At 35.2% G+C, this 19671-nt stretch overlaps 1 protein-coding gene across 4 annotated transcripts in view; it reads right to left on the reverse strand.

Annotated features, from left to right (window-relative positions):
* The window catches only part of LOC150075356 (SUN domain-containing ossification factor), a 196935-nt gene that overhangs the window by 85513 nt on the left and 91751 nt on the right, over nt 1–19671 (reverse strand). For all 4 annotated transcript variants that reach the window (XR_016547908.1, XM_090389015.1, XM_090389017.1 and 1 more), the window contains exons 4-5: nt 19018–19200; nt 6847–7178 (exon numbers count right to left, since the gene is read on the reverse strand). Coding sequence is in view for 3 of the 4 variants with exons in the window: in XM_090389015.1 (XP_090245141.1) it covers nt 6847–7178; nt 19018–19200 (515 nt within the window). In the remaining variant the exon portion in view is untranslated. The remainder of the gene's footprint in view (nt 1–6846; nt 7179–19017; nt 19201–19671) is intronic.

Raw genomic sequence — 19671 nt, forward strand, 5'->3', positions numbered from 1 at the left:
GCATAAGTTGCAAAAAAGCAAGCTTATGCAGCATCAGCCAAAAAAAAAACCCGCTCCCATTTCACCCCTCCGTTCGTTCGAAATACCCGTCCAGCTGAGCCTTAAATTTATTTAGGCTATCAACTTCCACAAAAAGGGATGAAAGCCTGTTCCACCAACCAACTACCCGCTGGCTAAAGGCAAATTACCGCACATCTATCCTACATCTGTCTTTCCTCAATTTGAATTTATGCCCTCTCAGGTGATTATTCTGAGCAAGAGGAAGAATCCCATCGGCATTGAGCATGCTCAAACCATTCAGAGCTTTATATACCTTGCCAGTGCCTAATCTCCAGACACTTTAATTTGCAAAACTTAAGCCTTTCTTCGTAAGAGCAACCCTTTGTTCCATTCACTAATCTTGCTGCCCTTCTCTATATTCGTTCCAGCAGCTCTACATTCTTCTTGAAATGAGACCTCCAGACCTGTATACAGTACTGAAGGTGTGGCCTGACCATTGCCTTATACAAGGGTATAATCATCTCCTTATCCCTGCTAGAAAAATTCCTGTATATCATTGACAAGACACCATGGGCTACTCTTGCTGCTCAGAGAACTTCATATCTGCCTGCACAATTACCCCCAGGTCCTTTTCATTCTCTACCACTGTCAGTGTAGTACCACAGAGTTGATACTGCTCTGGGGTTACTGTTTCCCATATGTAGTACTTTACATTTGTCAATGTTAAACTTCATTTGCCACCTCTCAGTCAATCTGCTCAACCTTTCCAGATCCTGTTGCAGCAACAGCATAGCGTCAGTAGTGTCCTTAACAACCCTGCCAACCTTTGTATCGTCTGCAAACTTGGACATTAAGCTTGATATACCATCATCAATATCATTCATAAATAAAGAAAACAATAATGGACCCAACACTGAACCCTGAGGGACTCCACTAATAACATTAGTCCATGATGAGCAGTGTCCATTGATTACCACTCTGTCTTCTCCCCCTCAACCACTCCTTTATCCATAGCAGCAATTTACCTCCAATGCCACACTGCTCCAATTTGTGCAGCAGTCTTCCATGTGCAACAGTATCAAAAGCCTTTCTAAGATCGAAATATATAATATCAAAGTTATTCCCTGCATCCAGTTATTTTGTGACTGCATCACAGTATCCAATCAAATTGGTCAGGCAAAACTTTCCCTTAACAAAAACATGCTGTGTCCGAGCCATAACTGAAGTCTTGTCTAGATGATCCTGCAGTGCTTCTTTAACCAGCACCTCCATTAATTTTCCTGGAACAGAAGTTAAACGCACAGGTCTATAATTACTTGTGTCAGCCTTTGATCCTCCTTTGTGAATTGGGGTCACGTTTGCACATCTCCAGTCTATGGGTACCTCCCCTGAGTCCAAAGAAGCTCTCATAATTATGGCTAAGGGTTTGCTTACTTCCTTTGCTGCCTCCTTTAAGATAACTGGATAGATGAAATCCACCCCTGGTGCCTTTTTTATGTTTATCCTCAACAATTTCTCCTCCACTTTCCTCTCAGTTATTACAAAATAATCTAGCTCACTGCCAGAGTTGACTTCACCTCTGGCATTCCCCTTCTTGAATAACTCCTCATGTGTGAATGTAGATGCAAAATACTCATTTAGTTTGTTAGCCACCTGAGCAGGATCCTCAACTGTTGAACCATCAATATCCAGTGGACCAATCTGATTCATCCCTTTCCTTCTAGAGTTTACATAGGTAAAGAACTCTTTTCTGTTTTTCTTTACATCCTTTGCCAAGGATTTCTCATAATCTGCCTTTGCCTGCCTAATCTCCTTTGTGACTTGGTTACAGATCAGCTTATATCTATCATAGGCTTCCATGTCACCCATTAATTTATGTATCCCATGCATTTTTCTTCTCTGCTATATGTCTCATTAGTTCATCTGACATCCATTTAGGCTTAAACCTTGAACAATATTTCTTATTTGGTATGTAAAGCCTAGTAGCTTCCAAGATAAGTTCTTTGAATGCTTCCCATTTTGAATCTGTTGTTAGTAACATCATCAGTTGGTCCCACTGTATAGAATTTAAATACTGTCTCAGACCATAGTAGTCACCTTTACAAAAGCAAAAACCCTTGTCTTTACCCCTGATGGCAGTTACCTCTGAGTAAATCTCACTTCAGCACACTGTGCTCATTGCACCTACTGGTTCCTTTATCTGCAGATTCTTAATGCATGAAGAATCACTACTGATAATCAGATCAAGAGTATTACTCCCTCTAGTTGCCTCCCGAATATGCTGATGTAGAAAACAATCATCCAATATCTCCACAAAAGTCTGGCTAGTGTGTGAGTGACCAACCCACAAATTCCAGTCAATATCTGGGAAATTAAAATCCCCCATTATAAGACTCTCTGATTTACTGGCCCACTATTTCCCTGTACAGTTTTTTATTATACTCATCAGAGTCATTAGGCCTATAGCACACTCCTACTCTCAATTTTGATCTCCCAATGCTTAGGTCACACCAAACTGACTCGACACGGCACTGTCCAGAGATGTCGACTGGCTTCACTTCCTTGGATTTTATGTGTTTCTTAACTAATAGCATAACCAGTCCTCACTTCTTATCCTGTCTATCCTTTCTGTACATATTGCACTCCCCAAATTCCAGTTCTGCATTCCTTGTATCTGTGTGACACCACATCTGATATCCCAACAATATCTGCCTTTGATGTTTTGAGCAATACCTCAAATTCATCAAATTTATTTACCAAACTCCTAGCCTTGGTGTACATGCACATATTCCTATTCTTAGCTACCCTTGCATATTGTTATAAAGAATTATTAAAATGCATGACATAAACTGGCATTACTGATTTGCAAAATGTCTTTTTTTACCTTTAATGATATTGAGAAGTACTGATTTTTTTTTATTCAGTTTGGTTCAAACAATTTTTTTCTTATCCAAATTGATTTATTGGACGTAACCTGGTTGGTGGCTTCAACAACAGAATAATGGACATTACCAGGCTGAAACAAAGTTCAGGTTGGATAATAAGCTGGTTTCATAGGAGATAATAGCTGGATAAAAATGTCTCTGGCAGATGGCTTGATCAATGGGGTACAACTGAATGGCTAATAAGAAGTCTCATCATGCAATTTCTTTTTATGAAAATGAAGAAAAAGGAGGTTTACAAGAATAAACCTCAAACTACAGACAGGTTGTAACAACAAATGAATGCAATTTCCAGCAGGTTCTACAATACTTGCAGCCTGGCTGTGTAATTACTGCATATTTTCAATAAAAAAAAAATAAAAAAAAAAAAACCATACAGAACCTTACCTTTTGACTTTGCCTAGCATTTTGAATGATTTCAAGGAACAAAGACTATTAGTTTTAATCTTTGATTTTGAAAAAAAATAACCTGCTACCAGAAAATGTCAGTGTTTATCAGAGCAGTTTCCTAAGTATATTATTTGGAAAAAAATAGGCTAAATAGTATTCTAAGGAAATTCTTTGTAGGCTTTCACAGCCAATCCATTGCATCTGCTACACTACTGCCTTATGGCAGCAATGTTCTTGGATGCATTGGATTGACTATGAAAGCCTAACAATGTGAAACTGACCCAGATCATAACTAAGATCTGAATTTCTGAATCTCCACACTCAAAACCTTGAGTGTGGAGATTCAGAAAAGTATACCTGAAAAATAATATTTAATGTAAACGCTGATTGGAAACATTTAAGTTCTTTATTTTGTGGTGATGTGTATATTACTTCAATTATTAATAATTTCTACTACCTCACAAAAGAGATGATTGATACAGTATACCAATATGCATTAAAAAAATTATTAAGGCAAGAATGTCATCTTGATGAAAACTGCCCAAATGTAGATCAGAGAATATCACCATTGTGAAAGTAATAACACTGGTTTAGAAGCATTTCAATTACCTGAGAAAAAACTGCCACATTAAGATCTGACAAGATCAGACAGACAACTTGGATTTAGGATTGGAGGTGTTGATTAAGAGACTGTCTCACACATTTTCAGAAAGTACCAGGCTATCATCAGAAGATGACCAGCTATATTACTAAGTGTAATGGTTAATAACTATGTTAATAAGAAAAAAATGTAATTGCGGAGTAAATTACACACAGAAAATTATGTAAATTACAATTATTTTGGTGCCCATTTCTAATATTCTTAAGGTTAACTTTAAATATATGAGGGTTGTTCAAGGTTGACCTTGTATGCAATTTTTAACAAAAAACACATACCAGAATTACCAAGCTTACTACTCTTTTGCAATAGGGCAGGCTAATGTTTGTGGTACCTGAGGCAAAACTTTGCAACAGTGTCTAATTCATATTGTATCTTAACATGCATATATATGCAGTAGCACATCTAGCAGTGCCTATTTTAGATGGCACCTGTGGTAAGTGCCGGGCCTGTTTTTAAAGATATACTACTACACTGACACAATTTTGCCATTGGTGTGGCAAGGCATAAATGCCACCAGTGCAGAAAGAACTGAGTGTGTGGCCAATTCAAGGAACTGCACTTGAGTTCATTACCTGACTTGAATTTCTCTCCTCCCAGGTACTCCTTCATTGGGCCAAACAAGTAATAAAATCACTAAGGGATAAATCTGAACTGCAAGGAAAGTGATTTGCATCTCCCCAGCCAAAGGCTGTCAATGTTCTCATTTATTGCATGTAATTCATGGTTGTGCAGCAGAATGATTTCCTTTGACAGTTCCCTAGGCCTCATCTTGTGAAATTCTTTATGCAATCACTGAACAGCAATAAACACTGCATGAATTGGCAGAAAATCAACAAGAATAAACCATTCTGAATCCCAAAAGACACCTGCCTGATCTTTCCAGTTGAAGGCACATGTCTTGAATTTTTTTGGATGGTAGGTATCATTTGTATTATTCCATACTGGACCTCTTTGATTCTGGAATGAATTAGGGTATCTGTCTCAACATACTAATTCATGTCTCAACACAAGTCGTTGTTTATTGCAGAAATACATTTCCTTACACTTCAACCAGTTAGATGTCCTGCAGAAATGGCAACATACTATGCCTTCTGGTCAAAAGGCAGAATCTTGGGGACTCACAATTTGGACACTTTCTCAAAGGTATCCATTAATAATTATTTCTGAATTCTCAACACTTATACACATGTGTTGAAATGTCATGCACTGTGAATTGTCCATTTTCTAAAATTAGCTGCTGGATATTATGAATGTTCATATTAATCATATCTGTGATAACTGTTGGCTCCACATGAACATGTGGTAGATTAGCAACTTCACGCATTTGGAAGATTTGTTGCACCATTCATACAGAGTTCCATATGATAAGGTCTCTTTCTTATAGTATTTAAGCTGGTTTCACTTTCTCTTTTAATAGAAATTTGAAGAAAGAGTGCTGTTCCACACTTAGAATGACAGTCTGATGCATCTTGTACTGCTTTTAATGTGCAAGTATGAAGGACAGAAAAAATAGTGTTTCCATTATCAGTCATGAAGAAATTTTGTTGTGGGGGCATACTGCCTTTGGGGGAGTGTCAGATCAACCCTCAAGCAACCCTTGTATACAGGCACTCCTCTACTTACGTACAAACGACTTACATACAACTCGCAGGTACATACAAAGCACAAAGCTGCTGTTATGTTCGGTTATAAGAATCAATTTTGAACACCGTGATATTTTTCTAAAGCAGATTTCTGGAGGTCACTACCATAAAACAAAAAGCAGATTTCTGGTTTATTGGACTTTTCTGTTAGTGCAATGTAATTATAAACGGGTAGTAAACTCAATCTTATTGCATTTGCGATGATACCAATAGCTGGAATTCGTTGGAATTTTACGTTATGGTGAAATGTGCTTTCCCTACACTGAAACCTTTAATCATATATATATATTATGTTTTAAATATATATATATATATATATATAAATTTTCAGAATCTTCTCTCTTTGTTCCTATTTTTTGAGCTTTGTAAAGTTGTTACTCCTTATCTCACTTGCACATATTGTGTTAGTTGCAATTTGTGCATTCCATGTTCTTTGCTATTGATTGCTTATTTTCTTACTGTTTTAAATTTTATGACCAAGAAAAAAAAAAAGTCAGTGATCAGAAATAGTTTATCAGTTAGTTACACTATTAATTAAGCTATGTACGTTTTTATTTTGCTAACCTGTGGGAAATATTCTTCCGATTTTCACGCATAATTTAATTTTGTTAATTGGAGGAAGTAAAGTGTAAATTTGTGCTCTATATCTTTACTTTTATAGCCTGTGGATAATATTTTTCCTATTTTCGCTTATTAGAATAGCTGTTTAATACAATTAAAATTCATTTTGCAAATGTGATCATAATGACCGGCGCTTACTACATATTGCATAGCGAACAGTATTTTATTTTGGAGAATCCATCGTAAAGTGATTTGATCGTAGGTTAAATTAAATTACGTATCATATTTAGATTAAATTAGCTTTGAATAAATACTGTACTATACATTATTATTCATTGTATGTTTTTTCAGCCTCATTTAACTTGGTTACAAATCATAAAATGCTGTGCATGAAGTTTGTTGGGGGTTATAATCTCGATACGTTGTACTGTACTGCGCATATGTTTTGTATCTACAAGACACATGTTGGACTTGCATACAAAACGGACTTACGTACATGAAAAAAAAGCTAATTAAGTACGTAAGTCGAGGAGTGCTTGTATTTACAAATGCAATACAATTAATAAATAGCCACTCTGTTTTCATGGTTGGGTCTGCAGAGTGACTTGAAAAATAGTGTGAAAAGAATATATAATTAATGTTACGTTACCATCTTTTTCCTGCTCAGCAAGCATCATCTTTTTCCATTCATCAAATGAAGGCATTACTTCAGACTCAGAAGATTGTTGTGAAGAAAGTAATTCTTCAGTGGTGCTACCTCCCTGATCTAAGTAATCGTGCGCTTGAGGATAAATATCAGGTTTAACTTCTTTATGAAAAGAGGAAGTCTGTAATTGAAGATTTTCATCACTCTTAGGCTTCACAAGCTTTTTATCCATCTTAATTTCTTTGGTCATTGAGGGAATGTTACTCGCAGCATTTAATTTACTTGTCTGATCACTTTCTTCCTGACTATCAGAGGACTTAGGCTGTTGTTCCTTTCTAAAGGTGAGGAAGGGAAAAAAATTACTCAAAATTGCACCATAAATCACTGGCTACAAAAATCAGATTTCCTTTTCTTTTTAATAAGTTATAGCCTATTGTTTCATTTCTCAGTAGCATTTCTGAACTGGATATATTTTCCACTAGGTCCAAATAAACTGCAATGGTTAGCACATTCTTTTACAATAAATTTTCTGAATTATGAATGTAGGCAAAACCTCAGTACTTATCTTTTTTTTTTATGATACAGAAAAGATTTAACAAGAAAAAAACAAAAGAAACAGGTTATTACAATATTAATCAAAAATACATTAGAAGATTTAAAAATAGGCATGTGACAAAGCTTCAATTCATGTAGGAATTTCTTCCTTTCAAAAGAATACCTTAGACGTAGCACCAACAAAAAATTAAGTAAAATTTATTGGGGAGAGAACTAGAGATGAAAGCCCTCACCAAACATGAATCTGTCCCTCCCTCCACTTGCAAGAAGCTGAAATATAAATTTAAATACTAGTGGGCAGCTGCTTGATGTACTTTGTGCATCAAAAACAGAAAAATAATCTAAATATCTGTTAGAATTATATCAATGTGAATTTTAGTATTTAAGTGTGGTATTCACTTTAAATAATTTAACAGAAGTACAGCCATGAAAAGCAGTTCTTTGTTTGTGTATAATGTGCCACATGCTTGCTCCTCTGTTCTGCTGAGCACTGGAGGTGCAGTAGTCAGAAATTATATATTATTTTCTTTGTCCTTTATCCAACTTAGCACCCCATTTTTAACTATTTCTCCTCTTTTATCCTAAAAAAGCTATATGACACACCACACGCCCACTGGATTTCTTTTTTTTCCCTTTTCCACTACAGAGTTAAATTCAATACTAATTCTTATACAATGCTATACCTTATTATAAGCTACTTCTCTCCCATTCAGACTATTCCTAGATCCATGAATAACAATACATGATCAGTTAGTTGATGCAATATGACTAACTTTCTTTCATCTTCTCAACCTCCAACCCAAGCACGGTACTAAGTACTATAGGTTCTAATACCTCTCGGGTTTTCATAAAAAAAAAAAAAAAAATGATTAACTACTTTCGTCATATTGTACCAATTATATGGTTTCTTGTGTTGACTGGAATACAGTTAAGATAATTATGGAAATTACTCTAACTGCATGCAACTGCCTACTAGAGCAAAATTTCAGTGATTTTATATTGCCACACATGTCAGTGTTTAGAGATATAAAAAAAACCCTTTCAAAATTTTTTGCAGCAAATCAAACTTGCAAAAGAAAATAATACATAATAAATAGCAAAAATTTATAAATAAAGCTAAAAAGTGGCAAAATATTTTTACATATCTGTTTACATAAACTTCTCTTGACATTTCTCTATATAATCTCCATCTGCTTCAATAACTTTATGCCACCTTGGCAACAAAAGTCCAGTATTCCTTGTAAGCAGAAACTCTTTTCAGAATTATAACTATATCATTTTCATTACATATAACATTGTGTGTGTGTGTTTTTTTTTCCCCCTGTTTATATTGTCATACAATCAACATATGACAAAAACAAAGTTTTTGGCCTGTGTTCATGCTTGGTCAATCCAAACTAAGGAAAAATAATTTTCGGCCCATACTCTCTGCTGAGGACTTCAGTTGGAGGGGGGGGGGGAGCAGTTTTGAACCTGTTTGTTAACATAGTTTCTTTTCTAAATCCTTTTCTTAGTGAACTGCCTGTACACAGTTTTTCCCCCCATGTTGTTAAAAAAAATTCTAGGTATGAACTTTTTTATTTTGAGAAAAGATGGGTGCCGGATACCTTAATATTTGTAAATCATAGCTTGTTTCATACCAAAAAGTAAGTTAATCTGCAGAGCAGAGTGTTATCAAAATTAGATATAGTTTGTGACTTTCAACATGACAAGTGGTCATCAGTGATACATCTTCATCTGTAATAAATGTATATATATTTTTTGTATACTTTTCACTTCAGCAATAATTTTTGTCATTTTAAACTTTCATTTACAAATATTGTTCAGAAGCAAGGTTAATTCACTGATGGAAAGCTACACAGTCAAGTGAAGCTTTTCAATTGCTTTCCTTGTTTGCAAACTGGTGGCAGTCTTGCAGTGTGATGCACTTTAGGAAAAGGACATCTTGTGTGTCTTTGACTAGATTCACTTAAAGGTTCTGTTAAATCTAAGCATATTCTTCTTTTTCCTGATTACACTGGTCAACAAATTGAAACTTTTTCCTTTATAAAAGATATAAACACTTTTTAAACCAGGTTTGTGTGCCAATTTCTCTTTATTACTATGGCTCCCATAGTAATAAAGGGGTTCCGTTCCAAAGTATGAAATATATAAGAAAAACTAGTCTAAAATTTTGTCTATGTATGTATTACATGTACCTTCGTAATATGACTATGTACATACAGTACATAGTGAAATGCAAGCATATGGCATCGAAATGAAAATAAGAAAAACAATTTAATATTAAATGTAATATTTATTAGAAATTTCAAACAAATCTTTCAAACCAGCGCCTTTGCTAGCTAAACAACTTATCCTGCCAGTGCTATCACCAGTTTCGCTAAAGTGTTGATAAAGGAGTTTTGCCTTTTCACGAATGATGAGTGAACTTAACGGAATTTTATTATGAGTTCGGTCTTCTATCCACAGATTTAAAGCTCTTTCCATTTTTTCTAATTTAACATCACGAGTTACAGAGCAAATTTTTGAAGCAATTAGCGCATTTTCACGGACACTAGGCGGATTTTTTCTTCCGATTTTTTGATTGTTCATACCATTGACTCGTTGATTTTATAATGTTTTGCCACTGAGGAGACACTTTCACCATTAGAAATTTTGTCTAATAACTCAATTTTATTCGCTAATGTCATCACCTTCTTTGATCTTTTCACATTTCCCTTGTTATTCGTAGCCATATTTTTGTACGGGTTAGAAAGAACTTGTCCACAATAAAGTCACTTTCTTCCATTAACACACTAGAAAAAGTCTGTTTTACACTGCAAAACGGTAGATTTATCACTTTTGTAAGCATATCAATTTACAAAAAGATAAATTTATTCAATTTATAAGCATATAAATTAAAAGCAAACGACAAAACCTTCCATGACAAGCGCATAACACATACTGAACAAAGATTAGCGAGAAACAACCACGCTCGCGATTTTGTCACCCCTCTCCCCCCCACCCACCGAGTGCTGTTTTGACCGGGAAAGATAATTTTAGCCACGCCCATGTTTTTTTATGGCGGAAAATGTTCACGGCGCATTCAAATTTTTAGGTTTCATTTTATATTAAATCAGCAACCACGAATACAGATACTGCGAATAGCAGGGGTTTACTGTATTTGCATTTCAGTACCTCTGAAGAGGTTGATAATTTGTCTATACCAGTGTTCAACATACGGCATTGAAATAAAATATTTTTTACTAATCCTGTCATTATGTCTGTTATTGATTATTTTGTCTTCCGCTTCTAATTTAATGCTGTTGACAGAGGTAATTGGGTATCCTCTATTTAAGAACCTATTCATCAGTTCATTTATTTCTATCTGTAGGGCATGTTGTGTGGAAGAATATCTGAACGTATTTAAGAACTGGTTTAGAATGATTGACCTTTTATATGAGTATGGGTGATAGCTACTATAGTGTAAGAACATCCCCGTATTTGTGGGCTTACGATAAATACTGAAATTAATATTTCTGCCTCCCTCTTAAGTGTAAAGTTTAGAAAATTTATAGACTGTTTCTTCTTGTTCTGTTTCCAGAGTAAAGTTTAACCTAATGTGCATATTATTAAAAGTTTGTAAAACTTCATTAATAGTGTCATTATCCGTAATAATAAGGATGTCGTCGAGGTATCTATCATAAAATGTGATTTTGGGTAAAAACTGTATTAGATATATATATTCCAATCTATCTAAATACAGTCAGTCCTCGTATAGCACGATAGTTGCGTTCCTAGAAATCCTCGTGCAATGCAAAATCGTGCAATATAAACAACAAGCCCTATGGAAAAAATGGGGTTAGGTGCCGACCACCCAAGATTGAACACACATTTGTAACCAAAACATTACCAAATACAATAAATAATCGTAATAAAATACTTACGTATTTTAATACGACTATTACGTAATAAAATATTGCTAATTCTTTTGCTTCTATCGTAAGCAAACTTGTTTTTTGTTTGGTTTTCTATCCAAACAGATGACAGCCGTTCCATCTCTTCCAATTCTTGTGTCTTAATCTAATGGATTTTAATTACACTTTGAGTTGTTCCTGCTATGAAAGTTGTTTTTATTTTCTCTGCATTCTTTGTAATTCTCCGCGTTGCCTCATTTAGGTCTGTAGCACGTGCAATATCACATGGTCTTTCATTTCGCTCAAAGCGTTTCACAATTTCATATTTTTCTCTATCGACAGAGGCGGACTAGCCATAAGCCTTACCGGGGAAACCCTGGTGGGCCGGAGGCCGCTGTGATTCTGGCCATAAACGCTAGTATGAGGCCACTATAAATTTTCCCGGGTAAGAATTTTTGACCCAGTCCGTCTCTGTTTATCGATATTGCTTTTCTTTTTCTCTCTGAATCTGTAGTGTCTTCACCAGGACGCTTCCTTTTCACACCTTTTAAGTATTTTACTCATTTTTAGGGAATAAAGCAAAATTACAAAACGAGGAGGCACGCTTGATACACATAAACAAAGCTGCACGCTTAGCAACTGAATAAACAACAACAAAGGCAGAGACACACTATTAACACCTCACATTTTACTAAAGCACATTTCTAGGGGTTACTACCATAAAACAATAAAAACAATTTCCAGTTGCGTTTCTGCTAGTGGAATCTGTTATAAACTGGTAGTAAACTCGATCTAATTGCATTTGCGATAATACCGATAGCTGGAATTGTGTGGGTTTTTACGTTATTATGTTGAAATGTGTTTCCCCTTCACTGATATAAAAAACGTAAATACATTTTCAGAATCTTCTCTTCATTCCTATCGTGTTGCGTTCGGTTGGGGTGATTCTGCGGTCGACTGCCATTTCTTGTAAACACAAAGGCGAATCGTGCATAAGCGAATTCGATTCGTGTTATATAAGATATCGTTCCCCTATTTATAAATCATGTATGATCGAATTCGTGTAATGTAAACACGTGTTATACGAGGACTGACTGTAGAGCTTTGATATTAAGGCCACTCAAATTTAAACCCATAGGTAAACCGAAAATCTGTCTGTAAGTCTTATTTTCAAATAAAATATAATTAGCCTCAATCAGTAACTTAATTAGCTCAAATATCTATTTTTTTAGGCAACTTCTTACTGTTAATACTAATAGTGTTATTATTTAATAAATCCCAAATAACATCCAGCGCATATATTACATTAACATTAGTGTATAAAAAAACTACGTCAAGTGAAAATAATTTAGCACCTCCCCCAATTTTACAGTCTTTTAAATTTGTATATAAGATGTCGTAATTCTTTACACTATATTTTAATACCCCCTGAAAAGGTTTTATAATCCAGTATAAATATGTCGCCAAAGCAGAAAAAGCAGAATTTTTGTATGATACTATAAGCCTAATAGGGTGTCTGGGTTTGTGTAGTTTTACTTGTCCAAAGAGAATAGGTGCATTATTGTTCTGGCTTTTAGTTGCGCCATTGAAATGTAATCCTTTTTACAGTATGAAGTAAGTAATTTGTTGTATTGATTAACCTCATTATCAAGCAGGGCAGAGTCTACCTCTTGGTATGTGAACCTATCCGATATGATTGCCTGTAATGTTTTATTATAATCCACTTTATTTAAAATGACTACAGTATCCCCCTTATCAGCCTTGTGAATTACAATGTCCTTATTTTCCCTTAATTCCCATAAAGCAATAACTTCATTTCTATTTAATCTCAGTGTACCTGACTTTCTGGGATTGTTTATGATCTGATTGACCTGTTGGATTAAAACATCTTTTTGGGGGATGTCTCTAAGACTAAATTCAAGGTCTACTACTAACTGTTTCTTTGGTAGAGTGCGTGGGGGGAAATTATAATTTAAATCTTTTTCCAACAGCCACCTCCCAATTTTATCTGAAAGTGATAAATCAGATGAAAGTACCACAAAACCATGCAATTTTGAATTGCATGGTTTTATGGTACTTTCATCTTATTTTAATAGCATTTTATTCGTATTGTAATTTTGCATTTATGACAAAATGTCTTCCTTCACCAAAGGTTGCATGGGGGGTTTAATATTTCTGGGGTTGGGGTGGGGTTCTCCGCTGTGATCCTGGGGTGTTGGACTGTCCATGTGTCAATAGTGAGGAATACATTGAGTTTTAAGCTATTTTAATTATGTAAATTTGTTTTAAGTAACATTTCGTAATTTATTCGTATAAGGAGATTTGGGAAAGAAGAAATCCTACGTACGGAATAACAGGTAACTCCTTGTTTTTGTTCCAAAATATTAATAGAATGTAGGAAAAATTGAGCATGTGTAAGCTCTCATTTATCTAATTATGAAATTCACAAAGGATGATCAAAGGGTGACAAGTAATTATAGACCTGTTAGTTTAACTTCTGTTCTGGGGAAAATAATGAAGTCACAGGTTAAATAGGTGATTCAGGATCACCTAGAAAAGACAGCAGCAATAGTTCAGACACAGTATGGGTTTGTTAAGGGGAAGTCTTGTCTAACCAATTTTATGGATACCACGATGTGGTCACAAAGGAACTAGATGCCAAAAATAATTTTGATATCATATATTTGGATTTCAGGAAGCTTTTGATACTGTTGCACATGGAAGACTGCTGTACAAATTGGAGTGGTATGGCATTAAGGGCAAGTTACTGCAATGGATAAAGGGATGGTTGAGTGAGAGACGGCAGAGAGTGGTAATAAATGGAAACTGCTCTATGTGGACTAATGTTATTACTGGAGTCCACCAGGGTTCGGTGCTCAGCCCATTGTTGTTTTGTGTACAGGCAGTTCTCACTTTGAGTTCCCGGGTTCACAAGTTTTTTTCCCAAGTATCAACAAAATCAAAAATATGAACATTAATTGCAAAAAATGAATGTTAAACTTTCATAAATACTGCATTCCAAACCATGTGCATAGCTATAGAATACAACGTACCCCGCTTTACGATATTAATCAGTTCCAGAGACGCCATCGTTTCGTTAAAATATTGTAATGTGAACCGAATAACACGTTTTTTGGTAATTTGTTTCAAAATCTCGAAAGTTGAAATTTTCACTGTATAACTAAGCTATTTATCTCTCTAAAATGTCATTTTTAAGGTCACGAGTGTGACCTTAAAAATGACATTTTTATCGACCATCGACGAGGAATACTACAACTTTCTGAAAGTGATAAAGCCCAAGAAACCTATAGGGAAAAAGAAATTCAAAGAAGAAAAAATTAGTCAAGAAACACTTGTTATGATGAACCAAAGGTGACAAATGAAGAGCAAGATAAACACTGACAAGGAGAAAATTGAATATACTGAGTTATGCTGTTATTGTTATTTCGTTTTTTTTAGGGGCAGTAGCAACTAAGGCCATATTGCTCCAGGGATATGCAATGGTCATTCCCTGACCTTTCTGCATCCTCCGTATTTGGTGGTCACAGGCTCAAACTCCGGTCTAATCATGAAGCGTGTGTTACGTACTGCTGCTCCTGCCCACCTGGCTACAGAGGCACCTACTGAGTTATGCAAAGCCATTAGAAAGAGACTCAGAGAGGACATAAGAAGATTTAACACAAGAAAAGTAGAACAAGCATTAAGGGAAAACAAATGACTTAAATCAGTAGCCATGAGCAGTAATACAGAAAGACAAATGATACTGAAACTGAAGAATAGCAATGGTGTACTTATGAATAGCAGAGAAGGCATAATTCAAATAGCAGAAGACTACTACAGAGTATTATACAAGGAGTGAGGGAATGATGCCAGCAGTGGGGAAGATGGATCGCAAATCAGCAACACATACGACATATCCGATATTCTTCCTGATGAGGTAGAACATGCGTTGAAGAAAATGAAGAATCAGAAAGTCCCTGGGGAAGATGAAGTTACTGTAGAGTTGTTAAAGGGAGGAAGAGACATAACACAAACTGGCAAGGCTCTTCACAAAATGCATTAGAAAAGGTGTGACCCCTAAGTAGTGGAATAATGCAATCATAGTTTTGCTGCATAAGAAAGGAGATAAATCAGAAATTGTAAATTATAGGCCAATTAGCTTGTTATCCCACATCTACAAGTTGTTTACAAGGGTCATTACTAACAGATTAGAAAGAATACTTGATGAAAACCAACCAAAAGAGCAAGCTGGCTTTAGGATAGGATTCTCAACTATGGATCACCTTCACGTAATATCACAGCTAATGGAGAAAGCAAATAAATATAAAACACCATTATGCCTGGCATTTGTGGATTATGAAAAAGCATTTGACTGTACAGCATAAGGCAATGTTTCGGGCACTGGAAAGACAAGGCACAGATACCCCATATATTATGATTTTGAAGAAAATATATGAGAACGCTACCTCCTTTATTAGACTAGACAGAGGCAGTATCAAATTTAAAATCGAGAAAGGAATTCGACAAGGAGACACTATCTCCGAAGCTGTTTACTGCTACCCTTGAGGAAGCTTTCAGAAGATTAGACTGGTTGCAGAAAGGAGTCAATGTGAATGGAGAGTACCTAAAGTACTAAAGTACCTAAACCATTTACGATTTGCAGATGACATTGTGGTCATAAGCCACGATCCCAAAGAATTACAGGAAAATCTTAAATCAGTTATGCACAGTTAGTAAAGATTTTGGACTAAAGATGAATATGGCTAAAACAAAAGTAATGATGAACAAGTATGCCACAGAAAGGGACATAATGATCGAAGGAGCAGTAATTGAAAAGGTGAAGTCATATACTTATCTGGGAGTTATTAGCTGTAATAATGATAAATGGCTGGAAGTCAAGAGAAGAATAAATTTTGGATGGATAGCATTCAGGAAATATAGTCACATACTGAAGAGCAATATCCCAGTTTGTCTGAAACGTAAAATAATGAATCAATGTATACTCCCCACCATGACTTATGGAAGTGAAACTTGGGCACTCACCAAAAGAATGGAAGAGAAGCTAAGAACTACACAGCAAAGAATGGAACGAATTATATTGGGAATCAGACTGTTAGATAAGAAGAGAAACACATGGATTAGGCAGCAAACTCAAGTAAAGGACATTCTTATCAAAACTAAAGAACTAAAATGGTCTTGGGCAGGACACATAGCTCGAAGACATGATGACAGATGGACTAAGAAAATAACAGAATGGTACCCAAGAGGAGCTAGAAGAAAACCTGGAAGACAACGGTGGAGATGGATAGATGAAATTCATGAGAGTGTGGGTAGTAAATGGATGGCCATTGCAGAAAACAGAAGGAACTGGAAAGTTGCTGGAGAGGCCTTCATCCTGCAGTGGACTGAAAATGGCTGATGATGATGACGACTTTAATATTTTCTTTATTTAATGATTTGTAGGGATTTCCAGAAATATGTTTTATGACTATTTCATTTTTATTAATGACTTTGTCAAAGAAACAGTGGACAGTCAAACTAAAATATTTTGTAATGCTCAATTTTAAACTTTTTCTTTCTATCCACTTCCACCTTTATGTACATGTTTCTGCTCTACATCAATAAACAACTCTGAACTACATTCATGTTGCATCAATTAAGTTATACCCCAAAGTGATAAAAATAAGCAGTATCCACTGTCTATAGAATAATTCATTAATATGTTAGAATAAACAATATAAACTAATGACAAAGAAAACCATCTTATGGATCTTTCTTTATCATTAAGGCCATCTTATAAAATATCAGAGGTTGCATAATGATGCACTTTGTGAAAGCTTTTGTTTGCTTTTACATAGCCTGTAAAAAAAAAAATGGTGCCCTAACTATCTGTATGTCATTGATTAACAACTTGAAATCACAAGAAAACTTCCTACAATCAAATTGTAGGCTAGGGTAAAGAAAACCAACATGAGAACCAAGGGAAACTTCGGTAGACTTACTGGGCACACTCGTTTCCCGCTACCGCAGTTTCTCCCTGCACTCTCTGTAAACAGATGGTGTGTGTTATTGGTAGTGGCAGTAGAAGTCGAGAACGATGTATTGATAAGTTTTTTATCATTATTAAAAGCAGATTATTGGTGTTCATGAATGGGCTGAAATTTACTAATGGGTACACCCTACAGGCTGCCTCAGTCTTAGGGTGTTTATCCCCCCTTCCCACTGTTTTAACCTGATAGGAAAACAACTTCTACTGACACTACTAATAACATTCACCATCTGTAGAAGTTGTTTTCCTATTTTAAAACATGGGAAGGGGGGAATGAACACCCTAAGACTGAGGCAGTCTGAAGGATGTACCCGTAAGTAAATTTCAGCTGTGAAGGCATTACTCGTGAACTCCAATAATGAGTTTCTTTGTGCCCCAACTGCATCATAATTATTTTTTAATTGGAGAAGTATAGTCATAAAAAATTCTTTAAGATTCCATTTGAAGTAAAGATTGCCCACTGTTAATTTTCCACAGAATTTCATTTTATTCACATCTCCACTGAAAATGGCACTAGAACTCAGGGAAATAATTTTTTGATTATATTGTCAAATATAATATCACAATTAAGAATAAATTCTTAAAAAACTTTCCCATTTTCATCTATTTCTTGCTATTTATCCCAAAAAATTTTACTAGTTCACAGTATGTAAACACATCCACTGATAGAGGGTTAATTTGAATATATGCTTCCAGGCTCTAGTACCATTTAAAATAGTGAAAAATCACAACTTCATTCATTTTACTATCATTGCTCAATTGCCCTATAAACCTCAATTACATCCCCTCTAAGGTATGCCTAGTTACCAAGCTCTATATTCCACATACAGAGGCTAGGGTAAAGAAAACCAACACGAGAACCATGGGAAACTGGGCAAACTGTAGAATTTTCTAGCCACCCTTGAATCTTATCCAAATCATCTTGAAGAAGTATTACTTGGCACTATTTGTTTTCCAGATGAAATTCAAAAAAAATGGCACACAAATTATATAATGGATAAAAATTCACTCAGCCTCTTCTCATACAGGCACCCTTTAGCCAATCTAAAAAAGGTATGCTTGCCCATCCCTGAACCTTTTCAAGAAGTTCGCTGTCTTTGTAGGTGCTCGATCTCCAACACCGGGACAAGTATTTCAAGTGAGGTCTTGCAACTACCTTATATGGTGAGAATACAACCTCTCTATCCCTACAAGAAAATGATTGATAAATCACAACACCATGGGTTTCTCCTTGGTGCCTGTCTTCACTGCATGGAAGATCTTCAAAACCTGCCTGTATCACAACCTCCAAATCACTTTCTTCCTCAAACATTTTTAATTCAAGCCCTCTAAGTATACGTTACTTTCGGGTTGTTATTCACTAGATGTAAGACCATGTATTCTTCAGCATTAAAACAACATCTGCCAATTTTCTAGCCACCCTCGAATCTTATTTTGTTTTCCAGATGAAATTCAAAAAAAAATACATGACACACAAGAAATTATATAATGGATAAAAATTCATTCAGCCAAACAACTTTTCTGCAACTTTCCTAAATAAGCTTAAATATATAGATGTAAACCTAAAAGGGGGAATAAAAAGGCCCTTAAAATATAAATATGACTGAATTTTTAAGATACATATTTTAATTAAGTAAAAGTAAACTCCTAAAAAAAAAAAAACCCTCTGTTTACCTTTCTCCAGGAATTTTTTGTTGCAGCCTAGTAGGGTGACTATCTGTTACCAAAGATTCCATACTTTTAGTGTCCTTAATTTGACTATCCTGTTTCTTATGACTAGTATCAATGGGCTTTGTAGATGTGAGATCTAATTTAGCCTTCAATTTTTCTTTCTTCTCTATCTCTTGATTTCCAATACTAAAATATGAAAAATTATATAAACTTTTTTTAACTAAGAATATTTTGAAACTTAAATGGTAAATACAGAATTACTGTAGTGAAGAAATCTATAACTTTCAAAAAATGTAATGAAAATTCACAAAGAACCAATATTATCTATACTTTGTTGAATATGAACTTTTGCAATTCTGTCCTCCTTTCGAGAAGTTGACGAATGCCCGCTTCTTAGGTCATCATGCACATTCTCACTTACCTCTCTGAACTACTTATACCATTCAAACACATAACTTAAAAAACAACTTATGATACAACTTAAAAATTCATCACCATAAACAGTTTTTTAAATTTCATACATTTCTGTTGCAGGTTTTCCCAGTTTAAAGCAAAATTTGATATTCATTTATTGCTCCACTGCAAAATCGTGACATGGAATGTTAACTGGTTGCTACTAAAAAACTGGTTTCAGTTCTTCAGGTATTGCTTTTACAA

Source organism: Mastigoproctus giganteus, chromosome 14, assembly GCF_048544385.1.
Source record: "Mastigoproctus giganteus isolate SK-2022 chromosome 14, ASM4854438v1, whole genome shotgun sequence".
NCBI lineage: Eukaryota > Metazoa > Arthropoda > Arachnida > Uropygi > Thelyphonidae > Mastigoproctus > Mastigoproctus giganteus.